The sequence below is a fragment of the Borostomias antarcticus genome, assembly GCF_949987555.1.
Source record: "Borostomias antarcticus genome assembly, chromosome: 2".
NCBI lineage: Eukaryota > Metazoa > Chordata > Actinopteri > Stomiiformes > Stomiidae > Borostomias > Borostomias antarcticus.
In genome coordinates, this window is record NC_140235.1 from 34740547 (window position 1) to 34763601 (window position 23055).

At 46.5% G+C, this 23055-nt stretch overlaps 1 protein-coding gene across 1 annotated transcript in view; it reads right to left on the bottom strand.

The window, feature by feature from the left end:
- Positions 1-22045: 22045 nt before the first annotated feature.
- Positions 22046-23055, bottom strand: part of cacna1bb (calcium channel, voltage-dependent, N type, alpha 1B subunit, b) — a gene marked incomplete at both ends in the record, with an annotated part of 153210 nt that continues 152200 nt past the window's right edge. The window contains one exon of the mRNA XM_084454778.1: positions 22046-22591. Within this exon, the coding sequence (XP_084310904.1) occupies positions 22046-22591 (546 nt within the window). The remainder of the gene's footprint in view (positions 22592-23055) is intronic.

Genomic DNA, 23055 nt, shown 5'->3' on the forward strand with positions numbered 1-23055 from the left:
TCGTGAAATGTAACAGAAAATCTTTCTTTCCCGCCAGACTTCTGCTTGTTATTCTTTAGGATGAAAGCCACTGCGCAAGACATAAGTGAGCATTATTGAGGACATACTAATTACATACTGTCCCGTATCTGTAAATAACTCTTCAAACACCACCCCAAAAACGGTGGAAAAGGTCCATCGTAACCCTGAATAGCCTCTGGAATCTAATGATCTTCGAGTTAACAATTTGATTATACAGTACCGCTGAGCTCATAAATAAGATGAATGTACAGCGTTAGTAAATACATGTATGTTGAGGCATGTTCCGGCCTCACAACTGTGAAATCCATTCCAGAAGTGTCACGCTGAGCGGTGTGAATATGGACACAGGCCTTCTGGAAAGGGGCTTGTTTTGGACGTGTGGTTCCTGGCCCAGGATGTCAGTGGAGAGCAGGCCAAGAAAACAATTCAACGTCCTGAGTCATAGAATCCTGAGTCATAAACCTCATCACTCTCTCTCTCTCTCTCTCTCTCTCTCAACCTCTCTCTCTCTCAACCTCTCCTCTCCTACCTCCAGGCTGGTCCAGACATCACAGGAGCATGTGAGGAGCTTACAGACCTTGTGCTAAGCAGGCTGGCCAGACAGTATGTACTGTACCAGGCTCTGCTCTGTCATGAGCCCAACATGGAGATGTTGCTGATCTGATCTGGACAGAAGTAGAGCAGGTTTACACCAACTCTGCCAACTCTAAAGTGATGATACGACTTGGCCCCACCCAGCCAGCCAGCCAATCAGCCAGCCTATCAGCCAGCCAATCAACCAGCCAGCCAATCAGCCAGCCAGCCAGCCATCTGGTCAGATGGAAGTGTATTAGAGAAAAAGAGCTTCTATGACCAGTCTATTCGGTGCAGCTTGCACGCAACATACCTTTGCAGGGTCAGTGGACGCATTCACTGATGAGACAGGTTCAATAGCTTTGAGCGAATCATTCATTCAGTGTGAACTGAGTTCAACACAACCCGAATTCCAAAACAACAAATTAATCAAAAAGACAGGAGAACAGATCATTCAGGCCACTTGGTGGTTTGCCTGCGCATTCAGAAAATGAAGGATTAGGCGTACTAGTGAGTATTATCACCTGGACATTGATTGAGGATTTCCACTTGTGAATGTAAGGACAGAAGTCTCTTCCGAGAGTTCTCACATTCCGATCCTCCATTGAGAACGTATGTCTCTCTCCCTCTCCTCTTGTGGAAGTCAAACAGCTGTGTCAGTCATCGGCAGGGCAGGCCTGGCACGCAGGGGGCACCGTGGGTCACCGACGCAGGACACCGCGCCGGAATGTTCTCCGAAGTGTGCTCCGAACTCTCTCAACACCGCGTCGGCTTTACGAGCTGGTCGGTGGAGCCCACTGCTGGGGTGATGAATATCCAGTGCTGTATAAAATATAGAGCGTCCAGCAGAGTCGATATGTAGAGCGGCCAGGGGTGAGAGGTCAGGAGACGTACGAGCGGGGCAGAACACATGGGGGAGTGATGGAGGAGAGCGCGGTCAGAGTTCAGGTCAGAGGTCAAAGAAATGCGCCCTCGTCCTTGGAAAAGCTACATCCCTATTGGGGAGCGTGGGGCACCAAACATGCTATCGCATTATGACCTCTGCCATGATGAGTGCTCCACACATGACATCCAACTCATACTGTACGAGATGTTTTACAGCTTCTCAGTAAGTACAGTAGACATGGCAAGACCATTTTCCAGGGAAAGGGGGTATTCCCTAGCGAGGTGGTAGTTAGAGGTGGCTACCACAGGGGGAAGTTATTAGGCATTAGCCCCTGGTCTTCAGCAATGTCCCCCCCCAGTCCAACCCCCTGGTCTGGACCACCTCCAGGGCCCCTAATCAGGGGAAGTGGACCCGGCCGCCAGGCCTGTGTGCTCCGGGATCACATTACCGTAATGGGCCGGGATGGGACAGCGGATACCCCAATTACCCCGGTACAATTACCCAGCAGCCCGGGGAGAAGAGGGAGCCTAATAGCCAGATGATTAAAGACTTCCAACTGCCCCAGTGGAAAAGCAGGGGGATCACTGGAGAGATACATGGAGAGAGGGATACAGAGAGGAGAGAGAGGGCTGTTCCGGGCTCTCCAGCATACTCGCTCTATCATCTACAGAGAGCTTGGAATGAGGAGCTAGCCTCAACTCAACTCAAACTTTATTTATAAAGCACGTTTAAAACGACTAAAATCGACCAAAGTGCTGTACAGGTACTGTAAGTGAAAAATAAATTACAACAAAGACACAACCATACACGCAAACACAACAATACCCACAAATACAACAATACACACACTAGCCTGGGAGTCAAGCTCAAGTGGAATTGAAGGCCAGGGAGAAAAAGTGGGACTTCAATAAAGATTTAAAAACATTGAGGGTCTGGGTGGATCTGATGAGGGGCAAGATGTTCCAGAGCCCAGGGGCAGCCGCCGCAAGGGCTCGGTCACCTCTGGTCACCTCTGGTCACCTAGTGTATGAAGCTTCACCTGCAGATTGTAAAATGCCCACAAATGTTCTCCCAAGAAACACCCAGATGTAGAGCACTATAAATGCCTCTTAAATCCCAATGATTTGTCACACACCTGAGTGTGTGAAATTTGTTCTCCGCATTCGACCCATCCCCTGGGGGAGCGGTGAGCAGCAGCGGTGCCGCGCTCGGGAATCATTTGGTGATGGAGCCCCCCAATTTCAACCCTTGATGCCGAGTGCCAAGCAGGGAGGCAATGGGTACCATTTTTATAGTCTTTAAATGCCTCTAAAGCCAGTACGTGACTGGTGCTAGCTAGGGACAATGTCCATGCAGGAATACAAGTAAAAGACCATTTGAGGATCCGGCCTGACAGAGGAACCCCCCCCCCATATGGTGAGTTTATCTGACATCTGTGTTCGCATGGAGAAAGTCTTGTTAACTGGCTCTGCACCCGGGTGGACCGGGGCTGGGATTTGACTGGACTGAATGGATATCACAGCAGCGCTACAACCTCCCCTGAAGACCCAGTAGACCCACAAGTACCGGGCCCGTCTAAACTGCCCTTCAGCCGACTCCAGGCTTGGCAGAACTAGACGGATCCGGCCCCTGCCTTAACTCCCAACCTGCCCACAATTCCTGATGTGGCGGGAAATGCGTGCGCTACGGAGGGGTGAACTCACGGCGCCACAGGGGGACGTGTTCGGAGGACTGATGTTTAGCAGGGCACTACTAGAGGGAGCGGTCTCGTCCGTGTCCGGATTTAGACACACGTTAAAGAGTTTAGCAACGTTAGTAAAGGTTTCATACTGTACTAAATGTACACCTCAACATCGTCGGGTTGTCACGGTGCCGTGCCCGTTCGGTTTGACATGAATGGTTCCCTGTCTCTGTCTTTATTCTCATGCCTGAGCAGAGAGCCAGACTCAGTCCAGCCACTGCATTTGTTCCCCATTTAACGGCCAATTAAGCTTCCCAGCACTCGTTCTGCTTCCCATGTGTATTCAGAGAGAGACTGCACGTATCCACAGGGCTCACACACGCAACTAGAAGGTTTCAGGGGGACATAAAGACTTCCTTTGCTGTTTTCCTCCTTAATTGTGGGTTTAATGGCATCAAAGATGGCCGAGGAACACGGACATCGCTCTCTGGGAAAGTCCCTTAAATATATGGGCGTACGAGAGGGAGTTCAAATCGGATTCAATAAACGCTCCCGCTGTGAACATAATGCACATCTCTATACGATGTGTACATTAATGCACCATTCAGCACAGCACGCCCTCTGCATAAAGCGCATGCAGGTTTTCTCATTAACTCTGAAGATGACATTTCGATCCCACAGACAGTGGAACTGTCTGGCAGCTGCTCTAACGTTACCAATGGTCTCCAGGCCTTCTGTCGTTCTGATGATCCCTGTGTGGTTATACCACAGATGATGGTCGTCAGAGTGAAGCCATCAGATCCATATGATGAATGTTCCCAGGGCCAAGTAGAAAACCCGATCTGACTCGCTAGCCTGTACCAGCTTGGCGTTGCCATGACAATCAGACAAAGTCTGGCTCCTCAGTTAGGACAAAGGTAGCGCCAGACAGGAAGTGACTCAACTCCTTATGTAAAAGTCCCAGAAACGTTGGAAAGGGGGGCTTATCAAGCTCAAGAGGTCCATTTCCGCCATAAAGCAAATTGGGCAGATTGATGGTATTTGGCAAACAACCTGCAAATGCAAAGGAATCCATCTCCACTGGGCCTGCACAATATACCACAGGCATCAAGCACTTCACGACCTGATAAATGTAGTCACTTACAACGTCCTAGTATTGGATCATCTCCTGTTCTGGAGCTCAAGTCACGATATCAGCAGGAGTCCTTGAATTTACAGCGATTAATTTGGTCTCCTCCTCTTCTGTACTTTCCCTAAAATACTCCGTTACCCTATCCTTCACAACCCATATGTCAGCAGCGACATCTGCTGAAATCATCCACAGCTGGGTGGGTCTTTCTCAGTCAATGAAATGAGCCAACAACAGAGTCCTAGAGTAAAACTGATACTGTACATTCATAAACTGCAGGGGTTTGGGAATATGGGGTTTGTATCAACGGAAAACAGGGAAAAGTCTACGACTCGTATCAAGGGGAAAAGAGCCTTTTCCTTCAGAGAGAAGTCAGTCATGGAGGCTGGGATACCAGGTCATAAAGCCCAACTTCCTGTGCTCGGTTTCGCTGCTTGACTTGAAGCGGGACATCCCACAACAATCGGAGATGTTTAACGACAGCCCAGGCTCTGGAAAACGTGAGACCCAGCGACCTTATAGACCATCACACTCTCACCCTCGACCTCAAAGGAACCTTTGTCAAATAAACTTAGCAGCCAATAACAAGCCACTTCAGAGGGCAGCGCCCGATTAGACATGGCCGTTGAGTGAGGTTAACTAGCCACTTTCTCTGGGAAAAAGGGGCTCTGGAGAAAAAACACAATTTAGAAAAGTTATGTCACCATTTTTTCAGAGATTTCAATTATTTTGGTTAATGGGGTGTGTGTTCTGTAAAAGAAAAACATAATCTATGAAGTAACTGTACTGTAGCTCAATGTACTAAGCAAGCTGCAAGATGAAAATCCCTCTACAGCTCAGAGGGGTACCTCAAAGTTTCACTGAACTCACACCAGGGTATGATTAGAAAGTTCAAAATGTCCTACAACTTTTTTTGCACACACAAGCCATAGTTGAACCCTTCTTAAACATTTTCTCATTTCCCCTCCTTGAGAAGAATAATATTTAAGGACGACAGTGCGGGCCGAGGGTGGGGGTAACCCAACCCCTCGCCTTCTTTACGTTTGAATGGTGTGATTCTTAACAGCTCAGCTCAAAGTGAAAAATGACTGTGCTTATGGACTTGCCACATCTTTCAACGCACCGGGCTCCCCTGGACAATGAGAGAGGTTTGTGAGACAATCTTCCTTCAGGGAGAAAGGAAGTCTACAGGAGCACCAGTCAACACTTGCCCAGTTCTGTTTCTGAACTCAACTGGTAAGATATTATCTGAGGACAATGAGGGGATCCTGGAGGGAAGGGGGCTGCAGGTCAAATTCCCTCCTGTTTACCTCAGGAATAAACAGGACTAGAAGAGTGTTGCTGTTTATCAACTATTCACCTCTTTTTAGCTGAATTATTCAGACGTATCCCCTGGTCAAATACTGTACTACACCAACTGCACTTGGGCGGTTAGTTACAGTAACACTGTTTTGTTTTTCAGCTTTGAAAACGATGTTTTGTTTTGTCAAATGACCGGGTGCCATTTTTTATTCTCTCTATCATAAGGATAATACAAAAAGATACAATAAAACCTTGAGAGCCATCCTCATTGTCTAAGTCAGTGATTCAAAAGTCAGACACCTCTCTCAATAGCTGCCAAATCTAAGAAGAATGCATACAGTACAGTAATGACAGAGCGGCCATTTTATACTGTAAGTCAAATAAGGAATCTTTTCTTTGGAAGTCATTTTATACACCGTTTGCTAACAAGCATTACAGGGAATCTACAGGCGCCCACATTCCGATCATCTTCTGAATTTTGAAGTTCAAAGTTCGACAGAGTCCAAAGATGATGAACTTGAGACTGGAGAAGCAAATAAAAATCCATAGTGGCTTAGAGCAGCATAACATTAGCCCAGAACATGGGGTAAAAGCAAGGGAGCTGGGGGCAGCAACATCAGGCCTTCGGAGGAGCATTCCAGCCCATCCGTCAGGGAGTAGTCCCATCTTGCAACGTGTCTAACCATCAGCACCGTGACCTCAAGGTCATTAAAGGTCAAGTCGGCACATTTGCGCCTGTTGACCAGAAAGACTCGTTGAGAGAAAGTAAACTAGATTTTGTTCAAGCTTTTAGGTTCATGATGCGTTTGCTGAACTGTTAGCTCATGGGTTATTTCACATCCCTGCTCAATCTACCTCGTTAGTGAGAATCAGAAAAGACCGCAAACCGATCTGTTTTGAGAGTTGTAAAAGTAATGGAATCCTTGTGCCCCTGGAGAGTGAAATGGAAAACAAATACTGTACGAGTGGTGTTGACACAGATGTGAACGTGTCAATCGGGGCTGCGTACAGTGAAAGGTGTGCTTCAGTCTTCAGTGAGTGCAGACAGTTCCGCCGTGCCTTCTCCGCCCCTGGGACCCGGTTCCTCTCACCCACCCTTTCCTGCCTGCAGAGCAGATGAGAGGGGTGAGAGGTGGTGGCTGGCCTCTCGATCTGGAGGAGTGGACTCCACGGATCGGCCCCGAAGCCTCCGTCTGGTGAGGCATGTGAAAGCCACCTGTGGGCCTGTGGCGGACGTGAACCTAAGACCAGGAAACAAGGTTCTTCGCCTGGTATTTGGCAGAACCTGTTTACAGTACGAACCATCAGAACCATTGAAAGGCAGGAATGCGTTTGTGATGACGTGCTCATTAAGATGAGCTAATTGATTGCTTTACCCAGGCCAACCCTGACCAGGAAGTGAAATGTCCTCACAGATGGTGCAAATCCTTTGAGCTGCGTGTGGGGAGGGGGGGGGGAGGCTGGAACTTAGAGTTTAACATCAGATGAGGAAAACAGAAGAGAGCTGGTTTATAACACGGCCAGGGAGTTGGTCTACCAGGTAATGAGCCTGCTGGAGCCATGAAGGACAAACCCATCTGAGCTAGAATGGAAGACCAGGAGGAGGGAGTGCTGGGAGAGAGTCCCTGAGAGACCAGGAGGAGGGAGGGCTGGGAGAGAGACCCTGGAAGACCAGGAGGAGGGAGGACTGGGAGAGAGACCCTGGAAGACCAGGAGAAGGGAGGGCTGGGAGAGAGACCCTGGAAGACCAGGAGGAGGGAGGGCTGGGAGAGAGTCCCTGAGAGACCAGGAGGAGGGAGGGCTGGGAGAGAGAGTCCCTGGAAGACCAGGAGGAGGGAGGACTGGGAGAGAGACCCTGGAAGACCAGGAGGAGGGAGGGCTGGGAGAGAGTCCCTGGAAGACCAGGAGGAGGGAGGACTGGGAGAGAGAGTCCCTGGGAGACCAGGAGGAGGGAGGACTGGGAGAGAGAGTCCCTGAAAGACCTGGATGAGGGAGGACTGGGAGAGAGACTCTGGAAGACCAGGAGGAGGGAGGGCTGGGAGAGAGTCCCTGGGAGACCAGGAGGAGGGAGGGCTGGGAGAGACCCTGGAAGACCAGGAGGAGGGAGGGCTGGGAGAGAGAGTCCCTGGAAGACCAGGAGGAGGGAGGACTGGGAGAGAGACCCTGGAAGACCAGGAGGAGGGAGGGCTGGGAGAGAGTCAGACATGCTGTACTAGGGATGTAACGGTATGAAAATTTCACATCACGATTATAGTGACCAAAATTATCACGGTTATCGGTATTATTGTAGGATTAAAATGTGCTGAAAATGTAGAAAAAACTACTGATACAGACACTGAATTTTTTATATTATAATATTTTTATAAGTTTTATATTGAAAACCACAAATAAAATTTGCAGCACTGTGCACTTTTTGTTTGAATGAATCTTGGAGACTGTTGCTAACTTTGATGCTGGACAGTATTTACAGTGAAGTAAAGTTTTTAAAAGTGTGAAAATCAAACACGGTTTTAATGATAATTTTATCACAATAAAATGAATCTAATTTTATCATGGTTTATCATCATACCGGTTATTGTTACATCCATATACTGCACTGAACATACATACTGTAGACCAGAGCCCAAACTCAAAATAGGATCACTGTAATGAAACCTAACTTTCAAGAGAAGGTCATTATCGTCTAAGCAAACAGCGGGGGAGAGGTTAATTCAACCAAAGGAATAAATTGAAAGCTATTACCAGCAGGCTGTCCAGGTAATTTCGTTTTATTAACGGCCTCTTAGTTATTGATTTATTTTCATAACTCACTTTCATTGTAACCTCTGAAATGTAGCTATGCCTTCCGATTATGAAAACAGACTGCAGTTTGCGACAGTAGATTACATATCTGTAATATTATCACATGGTTTCATGTTTCACTCTTATTGAAAACAGTCTACTGAGTATTGCGTGGTCTGTTGTTTCTATGAACACGAGTTTGTTCTTTAACAGGCAAGATTGAGGAAAATAGACCGACCAGCGGTTTGGGAGCGACTCTTAATTCCGTTACAGACCTGGCAGCTCTTCACAGAGACGCCCTCTCACTACAGGACATGTGAGCATTGTTGTCGCAGCCAAAGAATAATGTCACACACCAAACAAAGAGACAAGAGAATAACAAACAAGAGATACAACGGCTACATTCCCAGGGACAGAAACGACCGAGACTCCTGGTGAGACCCCCGTGACCCGAGAGGTGCTACTCCGCCCTCATAACCGCAGTCCGTGTCTTGTTAAGGTCACCGGCGTCATGTAGGGCATGCTGGGAAGGGATAAGAACACAGCGCAGATGCATGGACAAGGCCTCTTACGTGCTTGTAAAAACTCTAGTAAAGGTTTTACAGGGTTTGCCCTGCCCCGGCTAGCGGCTGAGGGCTGTCACCGGCCTGACCCCGGCGGTAGCACGTTCGTTTGGATGTGTTACTCTTCAGGGGGCTAGTAAACCCGTGGTCACTGACAGACAGGTCAAATTAACACAGGGGGGCGCGCTAGACGAACTGTTTGACAACATGCCTATCTGCCCCCCTTCAAACCCCTGCTACCCCCTCCCTGACTGCCCCCCCCTCCCTAGCTGCCCCCCCCCCCTCCCTAGCTGCCCACTCACCTCCCCATCTGCCCCCCCCCTGCTGCCCTCCTGCCAGGTCCATTCAAAACCTTTCCCTCTGCACCAAAATCTTCAACTCGCTAAAATGCAAAGAACAGACTGTGGGGGGTCTGTAAGATTCTGCCCTATGGCTGAAGAGACCTTAGTAAGTACCTACCAGACCCGATCAGGTACCAGACCCGATCAAATGATCAGCTTGTTTTCAGAATTCCTCGTGTGCATTCTGATCTCGGTAGATCTGCTTTTGTCCATGATGCTCCTTATACCTGGAATACTCTTCAACAGTCTCTAAAGCTTGAAGTAGCCTACTTCCTAAATCTACAGCTTTTGGCATTTGTACTTCGACCTGTAATTGTTATTATTGTTGTATATTGTATTTGTTCAGTTGTTATGTGTGCATTTGTGTGAACTTGTCAACACTGTAAATGAGGGAAACTTCAGTGCTTTACGATATAAATAAAGGTTTGAGACCGGAGTGAAAGCTGAAGAACAGACCTACAGGACGACTGTCTCCTCAGATCACTGGTGCGCACGTCCTGTGACATCACTCCCCCTTAATTAGTGGAGTTAACCAATCACAATCCACAGGACCAGGAGAGCCGAGTCATCAATGGCCCAATCCCAATGTCCCCCCTAAACCCTCAAGCCCTGAGCCCTCACAGACTTATTGACGTCACCTGGTGAAGTGATCGAGTGCGCGAGGCTGCAAGGGCTCGAATTGGTATAACAAGGAATGGGACAGCACTTGTGACATCACATTACGTTGACGTGAAAACATATTTCTTACTATTGTGGGCGTGGGGCTTTTTTTTAAATCAATTTGTAAATTGTACATGTTTTTCTTGTAGGCCTTCGTGTAAATTAATTTTGGCTGAGTCAAATCCCCTTTACATTATCAGAACTCTCTGTGTTACCCTCAAAACATTTGTTCAACTTGAAATCATTTCATTTTGTGGTCATATGCGATCGCATCTGCGATCAAATATCAACCCAACCCAGTATTTGTTAGTAGGATCGCATCGATCCTACATTACTGCCTGTGATTCTTGTTTGTGATTAATCCAAAAGTATTAACTTAAGAATGATAATATATTATGTATACACATTCCTGCACCTCACAACTCTTTCCATATTCATGTTGGAAATCTCAATTCAAAGAACACTGCACCGAAATGGGTAATTAATGTCATACTGCTTTTAACTGGGCAATCATATGATTTAGAGCAACAGAAATCGATGTAAATTATAACCATAGCCTACATATTTTTAATCAAATCACATTATACAAACCCATGGGGTTAATAACCCATAGGCCTACTTAAAAATAATGAAACCAAAATAATTATAAGGCTACTTGTGCAGATAAGCAAGTCCAGCTGAAAACATGAAAACATGAAAACATATTTTGTTCTGTAACGTGAACGTTAGGGTTGGTTGATCTGTCCGTGCTTGTTTATTGGCTGTTCTTCAGGTAACCCCGTGTTTCACGTCACGACGCTATGAACTGTGGGTAATTCCCTTGGGCTAAGTCTGCAGAAATGCAGACTTACGGGAAGGGGCCATAAAGGGCTCAAAATGGCTGCCGGAGAGCCCTCACGCACTTGCCGAGTTGACATTGGGACACCCCTAAGCCCTCGCGGACTTCGCGGGAGCGCGCCCTTAAGTCTGCGAGTCTGCAAGGGTGGACATTGGGACTGGGCCACATCATTGTCTACTTGTCCTGACCCGGTCCCCACAGAACACCAAAACATCCACAGATCTCTTTATGAAGGAGCCAGATTGCTAATAAGAGACAAAAGCTCATCTTCACATGAGGTCATGGCTTAGAAAGAAGATTCACGGGGCAATTATAGACGGGGCAGAGGCAGATAATCACACACAGACTGAATATCGGTCTGGCACTGGATGTGAGGATGAGGACACATGTGGCTGCCAGGGGTGTGCACGTTTGTGCACGTTGTATCAGTAACAGACTGAATTCACCATAAGGTGGCTAATGAAAGGGTAGCAGACGTCGCCGGTGGAGCTTTTTGTTAACACTCACCAGACAGGATGACTTCACCAGACCTCCAGCAAAACAAGCAAATAACCTAACCGATGCAGTTTATCACCAACATCCTTCTCCTCGCCTCCATAACTCAACAAACACGCTGCAAACACATAACTGTAGTGCAAAAACACACACCCACAAAAACCCATGCGCACAGTAAAAAAAAAAAAACTTGTTAAAATTCCTTGCTGGGGCACTGTTTTGATTAAAATGACACAAGTCTGGTCGAGCCATGAAAAGAGACCAGTCAAAGACGGAGCCCCCCCCCCCCCCCCCCAACTAACCAAACACCCCCAGGGTCTTTAACGGGTCTTGAGAAGACCGCTTCGCTCAACCCCGCCGGTCACCACGACGACCCTGCCTAGTTCACGCGACGTATGCGCCGCCGAGAACGAGGCCTCAACCAAAATCAATCAACCAAGAATAAACAAAATCTTAGTTTTTTAACATGTCCTGGCGGAGGCTCTGTAGGAATTCCAGAGCAAGGACACGGTCGGTTCACGTGAGGGAACCAGAACGGAGCGAAGAACTGAAAAGAAAAACAACATGGCGTTTCCTTTGTTCTGTCCTGAATGAGGTCACGTCATCATAACAGAGTTAACCTGAGGTCTTTCATCAACCATGCTCCAGTCAAACCCAATACAGATATGATCAGCATGTATATTCAAGACATTATGAACATGCCATATGAACCAATCATTATAGCATGTTGGCAGACTTGCAAGTCAAATGTTTTTTTTGGGGCGGCCAACCAAAACACGCAGTTCCATTTAAATATGAAATAAGCAGAAGACTCAAATGTCACTTGAACTTCACTTATTAATACCTGCTGAAGTATGACTTTTCTAGACAAATACTTCTTCTGCTAGGTAGTTTGATGATTGAATGCAGATCACTAGTATGCTTTTGATTTGTAGTTTACAATGACATGTAGACTATAAAATGATGATAAGCTTGGAACAGCTGGAACATGTAGCAGATGTCAGCTGATCCCACCTGCAGGTCCATTCATGTGATATACTGAGGGTCTCACCCAGGTGGACGTGAGTGGCATGTTTAGCCCTAGTGGGGCAGAGGAGAGACTTGTGTTTATTTTCACATCTAGCACACGGTGATGATGTCACACATGGGTCACTGAAAAGGCAGCTGGTCAACGGAGCAGTGTGTGTGTCGTGTGTGTGTGTGCCAAGAGAAACAGGTCTGACTGTTTTGGGTCAAAAGATGTGTGTGGAGAGAGAGAGAGAGAGAGAGAGAGAGAGAGAGAGAGAGAGAATGAGAAATGTCTGCATGCGTGAAACATCAACATGAAACAATATTGCATCACATATCTACATAGCGTTAGCCTCATAGCATAATTGCCTAAGTCATATTTTAAGGTTTTCGGAAAAGAAGAAAAAACAAAATGCCTAAGTCAAGTCGATGACTTGGCGGATAGTGATTTTGGAATATAACAAGCATTCTGATGGGCTGAGGACATGGGCAATAATGCATGGTGAAGCAGCAGTGTTAGGAGAGTAGAGTTAGGCAGAAATATCAATTGGGCCAAAATATGACTTAAGCAATTATGCTATGAAGCTAACAACTGAGGAAACACAGCAAGTTCACTGTCACAGACTGTACTGTCACAGATGCTCCAGGTAAGGCCAGCCTCCTGGCACTCACCTTGACTGCTTTTAAATAATAAATAACAATATGATGGTGGTTTTAGGGCTTCCCTGAGGTAAGAGTGGTGCCAAGTGAAGTCCAAGTCTGCTAGAAGGCACCAGTCTGTAGAAGACTTACTGTACTGTAGGTCTGTTAGTCTGCCAGGACTGGAGCACCTCACCACAACCCAGCCAAATGTTTTCCTTGGACACCTGGGCACCCACTTAGTGCCCGTAAGAGCAGACTGTACCTTTTCACTGGAGATTTGTGTGTGTGTGTGTGTGTGTGTGTGTGACAGCACCTCTTCAAGAGCCACATTTGTGAGAACAAGAAAGAGAAAGAATGGCAGACACTTTTATTGAGTGAACAAGAAAGAGTGTTTTTTGTATTTTCAAGTGACACACAAAACAATCCATGCATCATAAGAGACCAACCAACAAAGGGACAGACCATGTCTTCTGTGTGAGTGAAAGTACAGTAGCTATAAACATATTGGAGGGCATCATCTGAAACACCAGGTGTACTGAACTCCATCAGTCTCTTTCTTCATTCAAGGAATAGTCATTGAGTTATGGCCTTGGTTGCTATTAGAGATGTAACGGTATGACATTTTCATATCACGATTATAGTGCCCAAAATTATCACGGTTATCAGTATTATCATGGTATTGTTAAAATGTGCGGAAAATGTTCAACAACTACTGATACAGTATACACTGAAATCATTTCATCATGTTTTATATAGAAAACCACAAATAAAAATATAGATGCAAGCAGCGATATGGGGGCGAAGCATCAAGCGCAACGAGCGCATCAAAGGCTACAAGTGATACGGTTTCCTAGGAGAAGATACATTTAAAGTGTTTTTCATGAAATCCAAAATGACGGAAAATTACATCATAGGGTGCATTGAACTGAGCCAAAGAATCCTATGGTACCTCGTTTTTGAAAATCGGACTTACGGGTCAAAAGTTGTGCATGTAAATGCAAGGAGAAGGAGAAGGAGAAGGAGAAGGAGAAGGAGAAGGAGACGGAGAAGAAGGAGAAGGAGAAGAAGAAGAAGAAACACAATGGGTCCCTCATAGCTGCTTGGGCCCCAATTAGCAGCACTATCCACGTCTTGTTTGCATAAACATTAACAGAATGCATCTGGGAGACTGTTGCTAGCTTTGGTTGACGCTGGACAGTATTAATAGGGAGTTTTTCAAAGAGTGGTAATCAAACATGGTTTTAATGACAGTTTAATCGCAATAAATGTAATCAGATTTTATCATGGTTTATCATTATACCGGTTGTCGCTACATCCCTAGTTGCTATCCCACTGTTTGAATCAACAGGAAGTGCTGTGGTTGAGGTGAGCCTCGGCGCGGGCAGGTGTTAACTTTTACGAGCTGCAGGGAAACTCACATGTAATCCCGGGATAAAAGGACCCAACGTGTGTCAACACTTCCACAACCGCAGAACCACAAAAACAAGCTCCAGACTAATACCAGGTCATTAATCCCCCAACCACATAACTCAAAACTCTTTTTTCTTATGGCCTGGCACGTGTTTTGTGGGCTGTGCATTGTGTGTGTAAAACCAATCATTCAATAATACCGATGCCTTTCGGCCACGAGAGAGACCTTACTGGTTCCAATTGCTCACTGAGGGAGAGGTTCATGAGTAAGCTCTGCATAACAGATTGGAAAAAGACACCGCAAGCATCATTGAGGACGGTAACCCTGTTGTACTGTCTGTTTTTCTTGGAACACCAAACATCAGACAAAAATAGCAGGTCTACTATATCAACCCATGCAATCTAGCATCTGGTTTCAGTTCTGTTCTGCTGTAGGGAGATATAGAGCAGGTTCTGGTCTGAAATCCAAACATGTGGTTTGGACCTATTGGTTAACTGCCGGTTCTCTTCATACAGGGTTGATCTTAGCAGTGACCAGGACCAGTGACTGGACCACTGGCTCAGACGGTACAGTATGTTTTCGAGAGGTGCGTGACTCCGCTCGGCTCAGCTGAGAAATGGGCTCCAGACACACGCTAACCCAACACCGAGGCCGAGATCGCGTTTCATTGGTTGCAGATGCCCGTTAATGGATCTGGCGTTATATTGGCGATGACATCATAAGCTCGACCGGCAGGCGGAGCGTGTGCGTCTCTCAGACAGGGCTGGATCGGAGCATCTTCTCTGATCTGGTTGGCATGGGAGTGTAGCCTATGATCAGATCACTCTGGGCAATGTAGCTCAATGCAAGTGAGGTCTCACAAAGATTGTAAGACAGAGATCTCCAAGTCTTCACTGCTACTGTACTTTACAGGTATGTCATGTTCTTTTCCGAGTGTAGAATTTGTACAACGGCTCCACAGAAAATCAAGTTGGCTGTGTGCCTGTGTCTGTGTACTACCAAGTCCACAGAGGCCACTTGTACTTTCTGAAGTGCACTTCAGGAAGTACCAGAGTACTTCCCCAGACTTTTCCGAGGAGCTTTTCCAAGGCGTTCCAGAAAGAGCTCAGGGCGGTGTGCCTGTGGGGGTAATTGTCTGTGACAAAAAGGCGTGTAGATATGGCTAGGAAGTGTGCGGTTCATAAAACCCTCGGGGTCACCCTAGCCTGGCGTTAACGAAGTCCAGCCGCCTGAGACACCCCGGCCCCTCGCCCTGCCGGAGCTCGATTAACACGGAGGGCAAAGGTCACCCACTGATTTCCACCTCTGAGGTGAGAGGTGGTGTTTGTGGTTGCAAGAGAGTTTCCCCTTCACTGGCTTGGACATGAAAAGAGTCTTGGACTTGCAGTGGAAAAACTGCTGCTAGCTAAACTTCCCTACATGCTCATCCTCAGAGCCCTTCCCAACCGACGCGCTTCATCAATCAATCAATCAATCAATCAAAGCTTTATTTGTATAGCGCATACACGCGCTGTACATCAAGGTGTCAGACATCACTACCTCAGAATGACAGTTGGTTTTGGGTGCCAGGTAACTCTAGCTGGGTTTGATTGCGTGTTCCACAGGTTCTGGACTACTCTCCTTCAATTCTTTATTAATACCGAACCGGAGCTGCCCGGCTTCCGAGTCAAACGGATGAGTCATCACTCTGGGACACTTTGATTTAAAAGCCAATCGAAGAGATGGATGCGATTCGTCAACTCCTGTGGGGCTGCCTCTCGAACAAACCTAATAGTTACAGCTGGAGGGTGTTCAAAAACGCAGCCACTAAGTGATTCTTCCACCATAGGTCATGGATGAGTGACATATAAAAGGAGTAATCGATCTGCCCTTCCCTCTGCAGCAACACGGCCGCGACGCTGAGGCTAGAACAGAGCAGACAGGCTAGCTATGAGGTCATCGTCACCGCGTCACGCAAGGACTGTGGGTTTGTCACTTCTGGGCCGTCGACGGAAATAGCTTCTCGGCTCCCACTACACCGCCTACATTAGAGTGGGATAAACTTACAGTAGGTCATTGAGCTTGACTACTGCTTAGGCCTCTGATTCTTTTATTGGGTTGGTTGTCATCATCATCATGTCATCATAATTCTTTAACGACAGAATCACAGAAATGACAAAGCCCCATGTGAGCTAAACTATATATTACAGTAGCCTACATAAAAGTAATAAAATTGAAATAACAGAGTCCACCTCACAAGGCTTGATTATATGGCTGCCTGGAGGACTATTATCTTAACATTACATAATCACCGGCCTATTCAATGAAAATCGGCAGTGTTTAAAGGAGGCTTTCACGCTCTGCCGTCCGCGTCGACTCCTGGGACTCCTCGCAAAACACGCAGTGAAAACATTCAACAGCGAACATGGGGCTGGATTCAATCAACGCGCCCACGGATCGGTCTGTCACTTTAACAGTCTAATCCAGGCCCTTGAGCTGGCTCTGCTATGCCAGACAATTCCTGGAGGTTTCCTCCGTGGCTGCAGTGTGCAGACCTGACAATGACTGTGAAAGGATTGAATGTTGAACACAAACCATGTACACTACTCCAGACACACATTGCTGCCCCCCCCCCCCCACACACACACACACACACACCTGCAGCCAACTACAGTAGTGGAGACAGTGTGTAACTGATTTTCCTCTCAAAAGCTTGTGTGCAGAGTGCAGGCGTGCTTAGAACTAAGTCCAAAACATTTCCTGAAAGCACAAGAATCCCTCAAGGTCAGAGCTGCGATATTTGGATAGTCTGCCAAATCACAGTCACAATCGCAACGCACGTAGCCTAATGAAAGCAAGGAATGAAAACCTGTTACTTCACTATGCTTTTTGTTGAGTCTCCAAGGAACATATTGCTAATAAACTGTTGTTGACAAGTGTTTTGGTTTCAAGCTGTTTCTAAATGGAGGTTGGAGGCTAAGCAAAAGCATATGTTTCAGAGAGGGAGGTGACACAGCAGACGAGGGAGTGAAGGCACGGGTCCAATAATACCGCTGATGATGTGAGGTGAGTCTTAACTTGCCTCTCTCCATCACCCCTGATGTCTACTGTTAATAACATGGAGCCTGTATGACAATGGAAAACAAGATAATTTTATGTAGGCTAGTTTTTTCCCCAAATAAATGCCATATAGTGAATAGGTTCACAATATCAAAATGTACACTGTAGGCAATTTGGTGATGCAGCCTTTGCACGTATTGCTTGGATGAAAAGTGAAGCTGGCTGCTTCGCCTTAAAAAAAAAAAAAAAAAAAAAAAGTATGACAACAGCGGCTCCATGAGGCATCGGGATTACCACACGCTTGAATCAAAAAAACGTGTTCGGTGAAAATCAACGTGTTTCTCAATTGTCTGCCAGTTGGTGCAAATGTGTGATTTCACACGGCACAGCTTTCCAACAGAGCGTAACAAAGAGGAAGCTAGTCTAAATATTTCACTCAACAAGGGAATTCATTTACGCAGAAACGGACAACTCTGGTGAACTCTTGAGATCTCTTACCTGACGGCATCCCCGACCCCGACTCGCCAGCAGAGTCCATCGGTCCAACATCAACGGAGGCAGCGCAGACTCCGAGAAGCGCCAGCAGACAAACTGTCCATTTAATTGACCGTAAAAACATTTCCCTCAAATATAACAAAGTCCTAAAAATATTTAATAACTTTGAGCAGTTTACCACTGGTGAAAGATGTCCTTTGGATGAGTGATGCGGCAGCATCATCCAAATGCACAATGCATGTCCTAATAATCTAGTTCAAATTATTTTCTCTCACAAAGGTCTATTTAAAATATTTGCATGCTCCTTTCCTGGTTCAATTGTCAAGTCGCTCGTGGGGAGTTGCCCATCACAAGCAGTGACAACGCCAGTAGCCTCTTTCATCCAGCACGCGGACCATCACCGTATCGCGCGTAAATGTATATTTCACAAGAATCCCCGCCCACCCCTGTATTTCTGTCCAATGAAACCTCACGAAGGTCCTCACACCTTTGAGTCAAAGAAGACCGTCACAGCCCACGGGGGACGCACGCGCTAGCCTGAGAACCGTTTGTTCAAATGTCAAGTGGGCTGTTCGACAAACTTATTGAGAAAGATGAGAACCGGCAGTGGCAGTAGTATTGCGCATTGTGTTGCCTCTGTGTATGAAATGTGGTATATCAATCAATTGTTGGATTGATTGATTGATTGATTGATTGATTGATTGATTGATTGATTGATTGATTGATTGATTGGTTGATTGATTGATTGATTGATTGATTGAACGGGACTGCGGGTGGAAATTAGCTGTTTAGCTATAACCTTGTACAGTGCATCTCTCCCTATTCTATAGGGTAAATGTCTACTGTACCTTGTCCCTGTCTTAAAAATAAATAAAAATCAATCAAATCAATCAATCAATGATTTATTGATTGGATGATTGATTGATTGATTGGTTGGTTGGTTGATTGATTGATTGATTGATTGATTGATTGATTGATTGATTGATTGATTGATTGATTGATTTATTGATTGATTGATTGATTGAGTAGTAATTGCAGTATTCATATCTGTACATTTGTGACTAAGGCTGGCAGCTTGTGCACTCTGGGCTTTAAAACATTGCCAAGACTTAAATTAAATTACTACTAAAAGATCAAAATAAAGTGTGTTAAACAAAATAAAGTCTGATGCTAATCAGTGAAGAGTCACTCTCTGTCACACTGTAAACAACGAGACCATACAGGATAGAGAACGCCAGCAGTGGAAGTGCAAGAAATAGTCCATTGATTTTTATATATCTTTATTCAAGGACTTCTATTCATACAAAATGCAATGGAATAGTAGAAATGACTGTAGGACTGACAGCCAGAGAACACATCAGGCAGCAAAGGATTCAGTCACTCCAGAACCTCAGAAAATAACTATTTCCTCTCCCAACACAAGCGTGGAGTGGTTCAAATGTAATACAAGACATTTGTTTAAAATGTTGTTATTCAAGCTCTTTTTTTCTTCCCAGAAACAAAAACATATGCATCAAAGATCATCAGAATATAGAACCAGAGAACAGACTGGATGAAGAATGAACTGGATGAAGATAAACAATGTCTTTTTTTTTTTTTTTGCACATGCACATACTTTTCATAACATGCAAACATGTCGAGAACAGCCACCATAAAACTGAATGAGGTACTGTATTTAGAGACAAACTGAATGAGGTACTGTGTGAAGAGACAAACTGAATGAGGTACTGTGTGAAGAGACAAACTGGTGCCTGTCAAATTTGGCACCCTATTCAATGGGCGGTTTAGATGTGGGTGGCTGAGGTTCAAAATCAGGGATCTATTACAGATCTAGGGGTGCACACTGACCCCCCCATCCCCCCATACACGCACACACACACACATACATACTGTGTACACACACACACACAGTATGGCAACATACCGGGACACTTAGTGGCCATGGGAACATTCCTGCAATCTACAACGTTACCTTTCCCTAGAAAATAGCCATGTCCACATTTAGCGACCTTAAATCCAAGTTTAATACTTTCCATCAAATAGATTGCACAAGATATTTGACGTTAGGAAACAAAAATAAATATGACTTCTGATTCAATACAATAGAAACACTTTTTTGGACGGTCCTATCTGGGTACATGCAAGCAACTTGATGAACTCAAAATGCCCCTTTTCACATATTGTAATAAATCTTAATATCATTGTGCCTAAATGCATTTTCTGTTAACTGTACATGTTATACTACACTTACTGTACATTTTACAACTCCTAAATAAATCCTACGGTTTGTAAAATTTGGTCACAATCATGCTAAAGCCTGAATCTGAAAATCCCCGAGGGTAAAGCTACAGGCCAAGTGAAGTGTCGTCTTGTTGCATAGCCCTACTGTACGTCAGCAGTCAACACAACCCTTTTTGCCTGTCAGTGCACCATAGGTAGAGTAACCTTTCACCTGTCAATGCAAAAATAGGTTGACTACCCACAGTGCAACACCCCTCACACCATCCAGCCTTCCGGAGAGTTCTGGAAGATAACAAGCCGTTGATTATTGGTCCAAGGTGGCAGAATTTCACTTTTAATACTGTACATAAACCCTGACAAGGATCAGGACGAGATAAAGCAGAGTGCTTCTCAACACGATCGTTCATTTGATTATTTATAAAACTGTTAAGAGAGACGTTCCTTGTTGGAGGGAATCACAGTGGCTCTTATCCCCCTTGAGAGTCCTGGTCCTTCAGGCACCATCTCAGTCTGGCAGTATTGTATATTTTGGAAGAGAAAGGCGAAAGTTTACCGTACACCCTTAATCAAAGTTCCAGATACAAGGTTGACATGTCAAGGACCCTGGCATGCACTACATTGCTTGCTTTGGATCTGTAATTCTGACTAACGACTATAGTCATTACAAAAAGTATTTTTTGCATTCTTTTTCTCGTTGGAGATGAAAACAAAAAGTTTGGTTTTGTCCAAACAAGCGATTCGTCTTTCGGTTCCCTCAACCTGCCTTTCATTTACAACCATAAACTCTTGTCTTCATATGCTTAACTAGCTTATACAGTCGGGCTGCATCATAACTTTACAATAATACATCTTTAATGATAGGCACTTGGTATTCAGTAACCAGAGCATTACAACAGAGAAAACGTTGACCTACTCAGCTACTATACACTCCTATTGAATAATTTACTTACAAAAAAATGAACATTGTGAAAAGATATTTAATTCACCGTAGTTCCATAGAAAATAAATCATAGAATCTTCTGACCCTACAGTATATTTAAGAAATGGATCATGTCATGAGCAGGGGACATGAGACGACAGCAGCCGTGCTAAAACTAGATCAACATCTGCCTAATGGCTGTTCACAAGGAGGACTCTTTTTTGTTAAAACTCTATTTGTGAAAGAGTTGATACTTAAGAATTTCTTTTAAAAGGGCTGGGCGATAGTGCACTTTCATCATCACTTGCGTGGCGGTTTCTTGTCAGGATGCCTGACAAAGACCCCACCGGTCAGAAAGGTGCAATAAAGTAGGAGGAGCATTATTCTAGTGTATTCTCTTCATTTCTCTATTAAAATAGTAAAGTCCCATTTAATTTATCATGGCCCACAGGTACGTTTAGATAGCAATAGTAGGCTATGTAGCCCCGTTTACATCAGGAATGAGCAGGCTAGGATGGTGGCTTTCAGAGGGGTCACAGTTCACAGTCTATGCCCCACCCACTCCCCACATACTCAAAGCAGGAAGACGTTTTGGCTTCTTTTTCTTCTACTTCAACGATGACTTCACTGACCAAGGCAAAATACTCACAGGGATTTTACATGTGCTCAGCACTTTTCACACACAATCAAGACAAAGCTTTCATTTCAGTGCAAGAAGGGAGTAGAAAAAAAAGTCACGGGTGCATTTTGTCCTTAGGTGTCTGGTTTAAAAAAGAGCGAATAACACTACAAAACTGGAATGATCTTCGTTTAAGAGTACTTTCCAGTAGTCAAGAGTACTTTCCAGTAGTGATTTTCTAAACGTATTCAAGAGCTTTTTATCCATCTCCTTTGAGCACCTGTGAGCGCACAAGAGCCGACATCAACACTGCATGGTCATCTGGACCGAAGATGATGGAGTCCACCCACGCTCATGCTAGCTCTCAAACGGGTTCTGTGTGAGGGAAGCGCCGAGCCGTGCTAGCACCAGTCCTCCTCCTCCCGGAACCCCCCGGAACCCCTGGGGCCCCCGGACCCCCCGGGGCCAGCGTTGACCCCCAGGGTGAAGTGGTACCCGTTCGGCACCCCGGCCCTGCCCTGCGTGGGGGTCGTGGAGGGGGCGGCCGCGGCCCCGTGGGGGAAAGAGGCCGAGGTCGAGGCCGAGGCGGCAGCCCTGGGGGAGCGGCCCCCTCCGTGGGTGCTCACGGCGTCGTGGAAGTCGTCCGACTCCTCCGGGACTCCTCCTCCTTGAGATGCGTCCCGCGCCCGGGGGCCCAGGTTGGGGTCGGAGCCGATGCGGGTGACGGGTACGGGGGACCTGTCGGGGCCCCCCAGCAGGGCGTCGTGCTCCGAGAGGCCGCGGCTGAGGCGAGCCTGGTGGCCAGCGGCGCCGGACTGCACGGGGGAGGAGTTGGCGGTCTTGTAGGCCACGGCGGGTCGGGGGGTGAGCGGCGTCTGGGGCAGCTGGCGGCGACCTCGGCACGGCGTGCTGTGGCCCGATGTTAGCACCGCGGCGCCGCCCTTGGCCTGGGGGGACGCAGCGTTTCCCAACCGATCACGGGATGAACAGCGGCACGAGAGACAGGAGAGAAGGGACACAAATGAACATGGATGGACACAAGCCACCGAATCAGCGCTGACCGCTCTGAGCCTCGTGACACTAAAACAAGTGCAAATGCTGACATCATCGGCCGACTGTTGCGGGTCACCTATCGCTGCGCTGTACAACATGTATGAGATAAAAACCCACGTTCCCCATGACCCCGTCAATACCCCCCCCCCTCTAACCTGCTTGTAGAGGCCAGCCCCCCCCCCCCTCTAACCTGCTTGTAGAGGCCAACCCCCCCCCCCCTCTAACCTGCTTGGAGATGCCAGCCCCCCCCCCCATCTCACCTGCTTGTGAAGGCCAGCCCCCCCCCCTCACCTGCTTGTAGAGGCCAACCCGCCCCCCCCCATAACCTGCTTGTAGAGGCCAGCCACCCCCCCCCCCC